Genomic DNA, 15,081 nt, shown 5'->3' with positions numbered 1-15,081 from the left:
GCATAGATAGTGACATATGGGGTATATTGGCCTACCATTTCTTCACAAGTAACCACTAAAAGATATCATAAATATTTAACTTTAGGTAAAGGACATGGCCAAAAGATACATGACAAGTAGGCCATCACAACCACATTCATAAAAATGGAAAATGGAATCAAAGGTGGCTTTTCACGAATCTTCTTCCAATAAAAATGGCCCACATGCACATGCTACCCATTGCATGTTATGTTAAAGAGGTTAAAACAGAAGCAAAAGATTCAAATCCATTGAACAAGAATGTTATGCATACTACACCTAACTACCATGTACACATACCTTTCAACGTATGGCGGCGGTGTCGTTTGAAAGAATCAATATCGACCGTTTCAATAGCATACAATATGGACCTGCAAACAAGAGTTGATCTATAAACAAATTTGGCATATATGTATGAATCAAGAAACCAAAACCTTCAAAAAAGTGCTAGTTTTTTACCTCAACTTACCTGATCCCATTGGTTAGCAGGGTACTGGTATGTCCCGTGTGCGTAGTTTTCAGATTACTTAATAAATAATAAAGACACCAATAAGTTGCAAACAAGTACTTTTATTATCATAGAGAATGCACTACAACATGAAGGAAGAGATGGGGAAGAAGACATGACAGTCCCCCCCAAATCTATCTTCACAAATTTATCAAAAAGTTCAACAGCTCTCTCTATATATCTTGTTCACATGAGAAAAGAGAGCAGAACAAAATAAAAAAGATAACTACTTTTAACTAAAAACAGAACCATACTAAAGTTTGCAGAACAGAACAACCTCATTGACAAACAACCAAACCAGTGATTCAACCCAGAATCTTGTTTTCCTCAAGCACAGACATAAGACCACGGCTCATCTTCGCCAGCAACCGCATCCGACCCACCAGCGAAATCCTCATCAGAACAGTAATAATACCCGTTGTTCCCATTTGCAGCAGTAAGACAGCAAGATGATCCAACAGTCAGGTAAGGCATGTTGTTGAAAGACTGCGCGATTCCACCCGCGATCATCGCACCACCCATATCGCCTTCATCGTGAACGAATTCTTCAATCCTGTGCTTAAGGGTCTGGAACATGATCTCCGGTTCGTGTTGCATTGATCTGAGAACATCACTGCAGGACGGGCCAGGGACGGCTCGGGTAACAGCGAAACCAAAGGGACCGTCACTCTGCGACACACGGACCACACTCGGGCCACCGAACAAGTTGTGGACACCACCAAGAGCCTCCTGGTATGCTCCTCCTAAAAACATCCCCAAATAGTACTTCATCCCGCTTTCGCCCTCCAATTCGTGAAGCGGCAAGCTTGATTCGCCTCCGATGAACTTGTCAATCTTTCCATCACTGTCACAAGTTAGATCCGATAAAATCCCCCTTTTCGTTGGGCGTTCGTCAAGACGATGGATTGGAAGTATAGGGAACACCTGTTCTATCCCCCAGAAATCCGGAATCGATGTGAAAACCGACAGATTAACATGATAAGTGCTTACGGGATTCGACACCCCAATTTCCTTAGCAACCAAATCACACAACCCATCAGTAGCAGCCAATTGTTCGATATCCAATGACCCGTCTTTAAACTTCTCCACACACCTCTGTTTCAGCTGATCAGCATAAGCCAAACACGCTTCATAATCGCCTCGAATCGCAGACTCCGATAAGTTATTATAATCCGAATGGGCATCCTCAGGGAGCTGCTCAATGAAATGCTGGATATCAAACGAGGACATAGTTGGAACCCTGTACTTGCTCGAAGAAACTGCCTCGAATATAAGTACCGAATGATGTGACACGAGCGCACGCCCACTCTCGCTGCAAATCACAGGATGCTTCACAGAGTTACGGTCGCAAACAAACTTGACCGCCTGAACAACCGCCATTGCATACTCTTCTAACCCATAAGCAACAGACACATCCGAGTTTGCGGATTTCGATCCATCATAATCAATCCCAAGCCCACCACCAATATCAATGACCTTCATATTGGCACCAAGACGAACCAGTTCACAGTAAATCTGAGCAGCCTCTCCAACACCATCAGCAAGCAAAGCGGTCGAAGGGATCTGCGACCCGATATGGAAATGGAGCAATTGGAAGCAATCCAACATCCCACATTGATACAATTTTTTCACCACACGAACAATTTGTGTAGTGGTAAGACCAAACTTCCCCTTTTCCCCTGAAGTACTTCCGAAATGACCCGAATGCTTAGTTCTCAGCTTAGCACGAACGCCGACAACCGGACGAACGCCTAGCTTCAAACTGATGTCAATCACAGAATCCAATTCCTCTTCTTGCTCCAAAACAATTACAGTGTTTAGTGATAGCTTTCTAGCAATCAAAGCTAACGAAATGTATTCCGCATCTTTAAATCCATTACATATCAGTAGAGACTCCGAAGCACCCTTACACAAGCAGCTCATCGCTAACAGAAGCTCGGGTTTGGAACCCGCTTCTAACCCGAACCGGAACGAGGATCCGAATTTGACAATATCCTCAACCAGGAACCGGTCCTGGTTACATTTCACGGGATACACACCTTGGTAGTGAGAGGTGTAAGACAGAGACTTAACGGCGTAATTAAACGCCGTTTGAAGACATTCGAGTCTGTTTTTCAACACATCAGGAAACCTGATTATTAACGGAAGCTTGAGATCTAAGCCACCAACGGATTTCGAATCGGTAGCTTTTTTCACCACCTTTAAAAGATCTATTTCCTGGTGGTCCATGGTGGAGCTACCGTGTGGCCGGACGGTGACGTTGCCGGAGGAGTTAACGGCGAAGTACGGCGCTCCCCAGCCGTCAACTTTGTACAAAGCACTCGAATGAGGCGGGGTCCAGTTTGTTAATAGTGAATCTTCTGGAACAAAGCTGTCAGTCGGTTGAGCTACGCCGGAGAATAATATATCATTGTTATTGTTCTCCGGGCTGTCCCATCCGGTGTAACCGGATACACCGGATGGGGGAGCAAGAGCAGCCATAGCAGCGGCAACAGAAAACGCTAAAGATGGCATATCTGTTATCTTTCTGTTTTGTAAAAAGAATAAAAGAATTGTTTGTGAATTTGAACTTGGCCAAAGTTTGTAACGGCAGGGGGCTTTACAACCCGCCGAGGCCGAGGCCCCGGCTACCCCCTCAAAAGAAGCAGAAGGGGATCTGAATCAAAGGAGGAACAAACCCTAAACTCCTGAGCAGCACGGGTATCCCCACAACTACCGCTCAGAAGAAGAAATTAACAATTTTATTGAAAAATTGGAGTTTGAAACACAAAACAGCCAACAAATCTAATGAATTTGAAGGGATTGGAGCATGCAGAATGAGAAACTGTGAAATGGAAACGTAAACGGAAGAGCAGACGGAAACCTAACGGCGGAAAGATTAGAAAGAGGGATTCAGAAATGTGAAAGTGAGCGAGAATTGCATGGGAGTTGATGGTCATTTATATAGAGGCCGTTTCTTTAGGTTGGCCATAGGACGCCTACTTTTTTTTCCTTTTTCTTTTTTTTTATTATTATTAATATAATTCTTTTTTTTTATTTATGAAATATTGAAATTAGAAGAATTCTAGTCTACTAGTCAACCATAAATATAAACCGCCCGAGATAACACTTTCCTCAAAAAAAGAAAAAGTGGTGTTTGATTACGAACTTTGTATAATGATGTTTGATTGAATGCTACCAAATTAGGGGTTACCTAGTGAAATTGATTTATAGCTACGATAATATCGAATTAAGCCAAGCTTGGAAAAGTCTAAGGAGATGTTTGGCAACATCTGAATGGTTAAGTGTTGAATCAGTAAGAGTTTTGAACCATTAAGTGTTAAACCAGTAAGAGGCCTGAATCATTAAGAGCCTGTATAATGCTTAACCGTTCAGAGGCAAATATCTGAGCAATTCAGATTAGAGGTCTTAACCATTCAGACTATGTATAATGCTTAACCATTCAGAGGCAAATGTCTGAATCATTCAGACATCTGCTCGGGAAACAAACAGTCTGAACCATTAAGTGCTAAACCAGTAAGAGATCTAAATCATTAAGAGCTTCATTAAGAGATAAACAAGCAGCCCCTAATATGAAGTTTATTTATTGAGTTCGAATAAACTTGAAAAGTTAATTAGCCTATCAAGTTTAACTATATATTTTTTGTTTAATATTTTGATATATTTACACAGTAGTAACTAAAGCAAACAAATAATATATATTATGTTATATCTAAATATTATAATTACAAATATGTATATATATAAACAAAAAAAAAGCATGAGTTAGAAAATAAAGCTTAAAATGGGCCGATGTTGAGATTAAGGTTGAGCGCTAGTAACTTAAACGAGTCAAGTCGAAGTTCTCCTATATACTAAATTTAAGAACAAATATGTTTATAAATAAACTGAAAAGGCCATGTTTTATGCTAGAACAAAGTCTTTAAAATATTGTGAAAATAAAATAAAAGGATCTAGAATATCGTTCCTGGTTGTGAAATTAAGTATTTTGAATTGAATTTGAATATATAGAATCATTTATGGAAATATGTTGAATATATAGAATCATTTATCGAAATATCTCGATGTTGAAATGTCTAAAGAATAGTTTATAACTATTAGATTGGATAAAGACGCCTCATTTCATCTAACCATTGTAAATGAGTCTAAAATGATTCTTTCTCTTTCAAACATACTTATAACGTTTAAGAAACAATATCGTCAAACTCTATGTCTTGTTGTTTTTGTTTATGAGCACACTTAAAGACCCCATATGCCCATTGCATTTCTTGCATGCCCTTGATGACAAGGTGTTCATAATTTAATAGTCTATTATTTTACGTGTTAAAATACAAGTATTTTGCTACTAAACAAAATACCTTTTTAATACAAACAATTAACTATAATATTCAACTCACCAATAGTTTGAAACCCAACTAATAATAAGTACATGCATCGTGTGAGGTCTCAATTTCAAGCCTAAGCAAAGAAAATTATAGTTTAGAACAATTGATAATTGATAAGATAGAGTATAAATTACAATTGCTGTTAAAAAAAAAAACTAATGATAAGTATATGACATATCCATCATCATTCACATAGCCAAGACTTAGACTATAGGGTATGGTGAGGTTAGTCTTCAAAGAGACCACCCGCTACGTAGGCGTCACCTCACCAACGGTAGATGGCCATCCCCTTAGGGACTACCCAAGGGTGTGGAAGACTACCCAATCCTACAATAAAAATTAATATAATATAATATATAATAAAGGGGGAGAGAGAGAAGTCAGAGGGGCCCCACCACATTGGCTCGTCTCCAACGTCTTGGAGATGTCGGCAGCGACGCGACGGAGCAACCGGGGGGGGGGGGGGGGGGGGGGGAGATGAGACCCATACCGGGCGGTCTTAGGTCATTGGGTGTAGTTTGGTTAGTCTCTTTGGAGACCACCCGTCACTTAGGCGCCACATCACCACGGGAGGAGGACCATCCCCTTGGGGACTATCCAAGGGTGTGGAGGATGGACCATCAACTAGTTGAGGGACCCACTTTATCACAAATCAATACACACAATTAATGGGGGGCCCCACCTTTTGGATCGTCTCAAACGTCCTGGAGAAGACGCTGGCGACGTGCCTGGCCCCAAGGGGGCAGTGTGCGACGGAGGGGGACGAGCAAAGGGGGGGGGGGGGACGACCCCCATACCCCATGGTCTTATAAAAGAAGAAACTTAGTTGTGTAAAAATCTACAAGCAGTGGTAGAGTTTGAACAAAAACTCAGTGGGGACTAAACTCTCAAAATCCAAATAAATAACTGTCGAACTCTTAAAAATATAATATTTTAACTAAAAAATGAAAATTTTCAATAAAACTAACATTATGAGCAAAAAAAATCGGTGGGTTTAGGACACCCGGACCACAAGTAACCTCCACCATTTTCTACAGGATATTATGGTAACATGAGTGACCAAACTAAATATCATATTAATAGTGAATCACATTGAATTAATTCTTTTTAAGTATATGATAAGTTAGATAATCCATAAAATGCATGTGAGCATTAAGATGGCTAAATATTTGCGTGCTTATCTTTCACTAGATGATAAAGAAAGAATATAAAAGGGGATGTTAGGTACAAAACTTTTTGTGCTGTTAAAAATAGTTACAAAACATTTTATAAAGATACGTAAATAGAAAAATTCACTTTTTGTGTATTGGAATTGTAAGTTATGTTTTGTAAGTCGGACATAACATTGTAACAGTGAATAACATGAGCATGTGGATGATAAATCATATGTCAACCACAGTTCTAGTCAGTTTTGAAAAGTAGTTCTTTGTTGGTGGTTTATCCGGTGTTGTGATTCTTTCACTTGTATGTACGTAAAAGTTTTGACGATTAAAAAATAAATTTATTTTCGGGTTGAATACTAGAAAATCTTTGGAATTCAAAAGTCCGAATTGAATTCTAAAGATATCATAGTATTAATCTAGAACACTTTACGTCTAGCTTGTACTCCTAAAGATATCATAGTATTAATCTGGAACACTTTACGTCTAGCTTGTACTCGTACCACTTTTGACATGCATTTATCTAAATTCTAATAATACATTATTTGTTTTTATATGTAATCTCCCACTCATATGTATTATGTCATTTTTTTTTCATAATATAAATGCTTTTCTTTAGATAGAATCACATGCTTTCATTTTTTCTTAATATAAATAAATGCTTTTCTTTAGATAGAATCACATGCTTTTTTTCTTTTGGAGTGATAATTTCTTAATTCATAAAATAACATATATTATAAACTATAAATTAGTAACTTTTTTTTTTTTTTGAATTTAAACTTCATTAATCAAGCGGGATCTCCAAGACGGAGAACACCGCGAAAACCAACTTACATCATATCAATATTGAAATTACACCAAGACTTCCAACTCACACTACCGACTCTAGACCTACTCCATAACCACATAAAACCCAAAGCTTTAATAGCAGACACTATTTGAGCGACATTCACATCTAGGTTCTGAAATATTTTATCATTGCGAGCCTTCCAAATACGCCAACAAGTCAAAACGAACGCCCCATAAACGATTTCCTTCTTTTTCTCGGCTACTTCTTTTTGTTCGTACCACACCTGGATATCAGAGATCGAGAACCAAAATACCGGGGGCAATTTACACCACAAAGCTATACCACACCACACCCCACACGCCATACGACAAGCCGTAAAAACGTGGTCCGTAGTTTCTTCCACGTCTCCACAAAACACACAATAACCATCCCCAACCGTCATATTTCTTCGACTAAGCGCATTCATTTTAGGGATCCTATCAATGTTTGCTCGCAACATAAAAAGATTAACTTTGTTCGGAAGCCACTTGCACCAATTAAACCGTTGGTCACTAATGGACACACTCAGCCCTTTCAGCCAAACTCTAACATCTTTAACCGAATAATCCCCACTCGAGCCGATGTTCCACCTCCGGTCATCTTTCTTTCTCGATAATTGAACGGCCGATATTAACCTATTACATTCCACAAGCTCCAACTGTTCGGCTTCTAATACTGGATATCTACTCCAATCCCAAGTGACATTCCTAATACCATCATGCATCCCAATTCTCTCCGAAACACAGCACCATTTATTTGCTTCAAGCCGAAAAAGGTTTGGAAACACAACCTTTAATGGCTCGCTAGCAACCCATGGGTCAATCCAAAACCGAATCCGCAAGCCATCACCTATAACACCACGTATCATATTAGTAAAATTAACTCCTTGCACATTAGTTCTATACCCAAGCCGAACCAACTTTGTCCAAACACTTGAAAGCGCTCCATTAGATGGGTAAGTATCCCATCTTCTACCGGATCCGTGCACCGCATCAATCACATTTCGCCATAGAGCATCACCTTCCACCCGATATCTCCATAACCGTTTTAATAATAACGCTATATTACTTATCTCAATCTTATTAATACCCAATCCTCTTTCACTTTGTGACTTAGTCACCTTATCCCAAGCAACCTAATGAACCTTATGAATTTCATCGCTTCCTCCCCATAAAAAAAACGCTTCATTCTAGACTCAAGAGCATTTACCACCCCCACCGGAGCTTTATATAAAGAAAAATAATACATAGGGATACTTTCTAAAACGGACTTTATAAGCATCACTCGACCACCCATAGAAAGGATACTCGCCTTCCATTTGGACAGTAGACTATCAAACACCTTCACCACTGAATCCCAATTATTAATCTGGTTTATATTGGCCCCCACCAGAATACCCAAGTATTTGAAAGGCATCTCACCCGATTTACACCCCAAGTTATTTGCCTCCATAATGACATCTTCTTGGCTCAATCCAACACCAAAAATTGTCGACTTATGAATATTAAACAGAAGCCCAGAACACATATGAAATATCCTTAACATTCTCCTAAGGCTTTTTAAATTAAACTGCGACCATTCTCCCATAACCATAGCGTCATCCGCGTAAAGCAGATGAGACACCACCGGACCACCATTCGGAAGCCGAACCCCATCAAATGCGCCTACTTCACACGCCCTCCTGAGTATGCTAGAAAACGCCTCCATAACGATCACAAATAAAAAAGGCGATATCGGATCACCTTGGCGAAGGCCTTTACTACAATTGAACTCAAAAGTAGGAGAGCCGTTAACCAAAACCGAGGAACGCGCCAACACCAACACCCCTCTAATCCATTTACACCACACTTCGGGAAATTTCAATTGCTGCATAACAGATAAAATAAACTCCCAGTGCACATTATTATAAGCCTTCTCAAAATCGATCTTAAAGAAAAATAATCTTTTCCCGGATCTCTTCGCCCATGCTAAAATTTCATTAATAATTAACGGGCCATCAAGAATATACCTACCCGATAGAAAAGTCGATTGCGTCTCATGAGTAATGTCACCCATAACGAGCCTTAACCTATTCGCCAAAGCTTTCGAGATAACTGATGTGTGTAAAATGCAACATATAAATCACATCAATTGAGGCATAAAACTAACCCTTTTTAAGTACTAATGTTGGAAAAAGAGTGTTTTTGTCTTCCTTTTGTATTTTCAGGATGAAATGAGCTCAAATTCACAAAAGAAGCAAAAAGACAACTAATTGTAGCATAAATACAAGGAAAGGAATAAAAGAAGACTGCCCGGACCCTCAACGGCATCCTCCAAAGCAAAGAAGAGAAAACAGAAGTCTGAACACGCCCCGTGCTCAGCCAGCACGGGGCCGTGCCCAAGAAGCAGCATAAAAGACAAACTGGTAGAAGCTTCCATTGCCCACCACGGGGCCGTGTCCAGTGAGCACGGGGGCGTGGTGAAAGTACAGCAGGCGCATTAATTGTAATTGCGAATTACAATTAATGAGGAGAGAGAGTGTCAGACGGGCACGGGGGCGTGTCCAGCGGACACGGGGCCGTGCCCAGCCTTCTGTTCAGCCTATAAATAGGGGTGCTTGGTTTCATTCCATCTCATCCCTTGGCACACCACCTCTCTCACACTTCATCCACCACCCACCACCACCATAACACCATCATCCACCACCATCATCCATTGTCCATCGTAGAGTGTGTGAGTCGTCTCGGGATCCAAGATTGATCGTAAGAGTTCTTGACAATCAAGGCCATGTTTGCCTAAGTCTCTTACATCACTTGGTGAAGACAAGTGTTTAGTATAATACTTTTTATTTTTAATCTTTTGCACTTTTTATTTGGTTTTGTATTAATGACTTTAATAACTAGTTGCTTATGTTGAAGGTGATCTTTCCTTATCGTTTGTCCGTGGTGTCTTGGCATTATTTTACTGTCTATATAAAATAAAAGATTTTCACCATTCATATCTCCACAGTCTATATAGAGGTATGTTGGCTACCTGGTCGGGGGTTAAGGGAACGGTTTGGTAAGGGTCTTGCCCTTGTTCAGCGTTTAGAGGTCCTGCAAGGGACCTGGGTCAAATTTAGTAGGATCTCCTTCAATGCCCATAGGTATTGGATGGCGGGGATCCAAACTCTTTGACCCCCTCATAAGTTAACTACTATTAATACTATAACCCGGCTATTTAGGACTGTATCCCTGCTGACTCAGACTACTTAGCCGAGGGTAACGTCACCGCCAAAAGCGGGGCCTACCATAATTTGCATTAATAACTTAATTCATTATCTTCCAATAATCCGACCCTTTAGGATTGTATCCTTGCTGACTCAAACTACTGGGTTGAGGGTAACGTCGCCTTCAAAAGAGGGGCCTACTACAATAACTAAGATAATCTCTTAAACAAGTGCAAAAGTGCGAAAATAATCAAAGGTTATACTAATACACGAGTCGGATCCAAGTGATTCATCTTGTCTATCTGTTTTTATTTTATTTTATTTTTCAGCATTTAGTTAGTTTTTATTTTCTTAGTTTAAAAACATTTTTCTCACTTTTTGATTTGATTAGACGTTGAGGATAAACCGGTATTAAAAGCTCTTGTGTCCTTGGACGACCTCGGTATCTTACCAACACTATACTACGTCCACGATGGGTGCACTTGCCCATATGTGTGTTTAGTGTTAGTAAATATCGTGTTTTATAAATTTAAAACTTGGCTAAAGGTGTAAAAAGGGCTTAATTATACATCTAAATTATATATACACCGACACACATCAATAACCTTGCTCACCACCCTAATAAGATTAATAGGCCGATATTCTCCTAGTTCCACAGGATCACTAACCTTTGGAACTAATGTAATAAACGACAAGCCAACACCTTGATTAATCTTACCCGAATCTGAAAATTCATCAAAAATCTTCACAATAAATTAGTAACTATATGTTGCTTTATGAATTTGTATCCATGGGGAATTTTTCAAAAAAAAAAAGATTGATTTTTCATTTCTAACCCAATTCTTTTCATGTTTTTGCAATTTAATCTTAATACTTTTTTTATTTTCATCTTTGGCCCCTCATAATTTTCATCTTTCACAAGTTATTCGTTTTACGTTTCGTTCTAAATTTTACAAGACACGTCGCAACGTGCGTGTGGGGTTCACCATTTTTTGGTATGTCTTTTCCCATTTGACAGGCCCGTCGTAACACGTTTATTTTTCCCCGTTCAACTTAGTTATTCTTTTCTACGTTTTACGTTTCGGTCTAATTCTTCGCATTAACGCACCGCAACGGGCGTGTGTGGTTCAACGATTTTACGTCTGCTTTTCGTTTGCTGTTATTTTTTCCTTTTTTATTTATTTTATTTTTACGAACTTTTCCAATGTTGGGGTCGCTAACGGTGGTGTGGAATTGGGGTCATTTAGCATGGTTTTACGAACGTTTTAAACCTATTAAGTTTTTTACTAATATTTTGTTTCGAGTTTACCCCTGTATACTTCCTTGGCTTAAAAAAACTATTTTTACGTGCATATTTTCATTTACATGTCGGTATAAATATGATTTGCTCTACGTTTCAACGTAAACTTTATCTGGAATACGAGTCAGATCAAATATAACGCGTTTCATTAAAAAAAACATTTTTACGTGCATATTTTTATGTACTATAAATTTGAATTGGTTTACGTTTCGATTTGGGAGTGAGTCAGGACAAATATTATATGTATTCGTCCGTATTTTAAGTATGTTTCGTGAATTTTGTTTTGTAACGCCCAGATTTCACCTTCCAAAATATGATATTATCATACTATAATTTAACAAAAATCGGGCATTACCCGTTCGTATTATGAACAATTCCCTGTAAGACTAACTTGTAATAACTTAAAAATAGAACACAACGGAAAATATGAACCCAAAATTCCGTTCTTTATTAGACGTAATACTTACAGGAAGGTTCGAATACCAAATGTCATAGACTCATTAAAAAGGAGTTACCATGTTCCATTATATTAATACTTCGGACCTATATTTGTTAAACTATGTGACCGATCCTTCCCGTACAATCCTTGCTCTTGACTCGATCTACGTCCGCTCATCTTCGTTAGTAGTAGAAGAAATCCGTGTGGTACCTGTGAACATCACATACAACTTAATCATTAGTCATTGACAACCTCATACAACACTATTCTCACACAATTAACTTTCGTATAACATTCGACAATATAGCTTCGATTCATCCGACTATTCTCTCGAAGTCTCTTGTTCCGAGTTCGGTTTCAACTTCATAAGAATCCGACATTCTCATTCCTGCATTATATTCCAAACTCAAGGGCATTGTTAGTAACGTTAATTCTCAAATGCATCTAATTCATGCATTCGCACATACTTGCACACATACATACTTACAATCATACACATCTACATACCTATATACATTCAATCATACCTACAATCATGTATTCATACCTACGTGTTTCGTACGTATTCTTGTATACCATTTACATGTAATACATGTCCAACTTCATTACATACATCTATCATACTCTTATATTAATTACATGAGGCTTAGACTTGGGTTTACAACTCATAAACGTCAAGGGAACACTCGAAATCATGTTTGGGAGGCCCGCCGTAGTCCACGGATATCATACCGAAGCCTACTATACATAAATCAACTTAAATAACAAAATTCAGGTTTTTGGACATGGGGAGGGCGTCGGCGACGGCCCTTGGATTTTTGCGTAGCCAGAAACCTTCGTAGGCAGTTAAATAGCGCGTCGGCAAAAATGAAGGCCAGAGAGGGCGTCAGCGATGGCCCCTCTAAATGCTGTTTTTCTGCAGCTCCGTTTTGTCGTCCGTTAATGCTAAAACTTGCATAACTTTTGACCCGTTTACCCGTTTAACCTTCCGTTTCTTCCTACATGACCGTAATTTGACATTCTATCATGTGAACTTACAATCCCATATCCGGATTAAAGAAATTCTTAACTTACGCGCTATCGGCTTATTATTCATTTACGATTTATTCGACCCGTTTATGTTTTCATCCAATAACACATTCGTTTTAGTCCAAAACTTACATGAACACTATAGCCATAATACTTTTACATTATCCGGAGTTTCGTACTTGGGGTTTACGCACCCGATACCCGTTGTGCATTAGTTCATTCATCTTATACCATCATACTACTTCAACCTTTGTTAATCCAAATTTCATTCGCGAGAATGTTTACTCATTAACCACAACTCACAACCAAATCTTTCGAATACTTATCCACATTTCCGTTTACCAACTAGCGTACCTATGTGCATTCCTACCTTTTTACCCGGTTAATAAACCGTAGCCAATTCTTACTTTTCATTTTGATATAACTACAAGGCCCCATTATTTCTACTTAACGAAAATCATCAATTTCATATAAACCATCCTTATTTGACCTCGACTACCATTACTTTAATTAACTAACACATATCTTTACGTAAACATCTAAGAAGTGATTACGGAAATCACTTACTTAATACCCTTACTTGATATCATCATTAAAAGCGTATCTCAACATAACTACTAACAATTTTCAATAATATTCCAATACTTTCATTTACTACTAAAGAGAAAGTCCGGGAATTTACTTACCTTACGTATCCGTATCCGCTCTCGTTTCCTCACGTCCGCATGACCCGTTAGCCCTTTATGCTTCCATCCATCTTGACATGATCCCTAATTCCCTATACTTTCATTGTGTTGCATTCACATTCTTGTTAGCATATAAATTTATACATATGAATGATCATGTCAATTTATATTTCACATTCGGCTTCGTTTTAACTTTACTCGTCAATTTCCAACATATCAAAGTACAACTAGAGTCGCATATTTTCATTCCAGATAATTCTTCATGTCATCACATATAGCACATATTGATAAAGCATGTACTTAATGAGATCTAATTTCACACATCCACAACTTTATAGTCGTTTATACTACGGACATAGTTTACATTTCATACTCACATAGTAACACATTTACAATCACGAGATCATATATGCACTCATCCTAAACAATTTCTTACATACTAATCATCTCATAATTTCACAACTAACAACATCATTCAAAATCACTATCCTTGAATCCGACATCATTCTTACTAGTAACCCACATTCTTGTTCTCTTAAGCATTTCATTGAACACTTGGCGGGTTTCGCATTTAAAGCATAATGTACAATATATTTTCATGTTCATCTTCCTAATTCTTGTGCTCACTTGTCATTAACATCTAAATAGAATTCGCATAACTTCGCACCATACTAAATCTAACTAACAAGAACCAATCACATAAATCATAACACATTCAAATTTGCATAAGATTTGAAGTATACCCATGTCGCCACCCTACCTATAGCAAATGGGTTTTCCCCAAATCTTTATCATAATCAAAACTAAACATACTTTGGCATGTACACATTCATTATAACTAACATTCATGCTTAAATCTTACCCTATAATCACATATTACACAAAACCCACTTGATCAAACATCATTAAAATACCAAAATTCGACTTACATGATGGTAGAAACACTAAGGTGATCGACAATCCTGGTTCATGCATTCGTTTAGCCCTTTAATCCTCCTTCAATTTGATGGATTTTAGAGATCTAGGATTTTACCCCCCTTTTCCCTGCTCTCCTGGTCGAACATCTACCCACACATGAGTGTGTGTGTGTGTGTGTGTGTGTGTGTGTGTTTTGAGGTTTTAATTTTTATTTTAATTAAAACATAAACTTTCTCCTTTTTGACAACATTGGCCCCTCTAGTTGTTACTTGATCACAATTGTAAGTAAATTCCTTTCCTTGATTGTTTTCTTAGACATTTAACCAAGTTTAATAACTTAGTTATTATATTTATTTAATTAAACATGGTACCATTCTAACGAATTTTAAAATTCGCGTTTTGGGATGTTACATGTTTCGAACCGTGTGGAGTCAAATTGTAGTTTCTTTTCTATGTATGAGTCGGATCACAAATAAATTCTATTTACTTTACGTTTTGATCAAATCGCAATTCTTATATAGGTTATATCGAGTTCAATCGAATACATCAAAACGCGTGTTTTCGTATAGTTAACGCATCACACAACGTTTGGACTAATCCATTCAATGTTTGCAATGTTCTC

General features: G+C 38.2%; 1 protein-coding gene across 1 annotated transcript; it reads right to left on the bottom strand.

Annotated features, from left to right (window-relative positions):
• Positions 1-568: 568 nt before the first annotated feature.
• On the bottom strand, positions 569-3,449 carry LOC110911542 (arginine decarboxylase). The gene has a single exon (XM_022156170.2). It carries the CDS (start codon positions 3,038-3,040, stop codon positions 854-856), a length of 2,187 nt encoding a protein of 728 aa, XP_022011862.1. The 5' UTR covers positions 3,041-3,449; the 3' UTR covers positions 569-853.
• Positions 3,450-15,081: the final 11,632 nt, after the last annotated feature.

This window comes from Helianthus annuus, chromosome 15 (genome assembly GCF_002127325.2).
Source record: "Helianthus annuus cultivar XRQ/B chromosome 15, HanXRQr2.0-SUNRISE, whole genome shotgun sequence".
NCBI classification, from domain to species: Eukaryota; Viridiplantae; Streptophyta; class Magnoliopsida; order Asterales; family Asteraceae; genus Helianthus; species Helianthus annuus.
The sequence above is the reverse complement of the archived record's forward strand: the minus strand, read 5'-3'. Positions and strand labels throughout refer to the sequence as shown.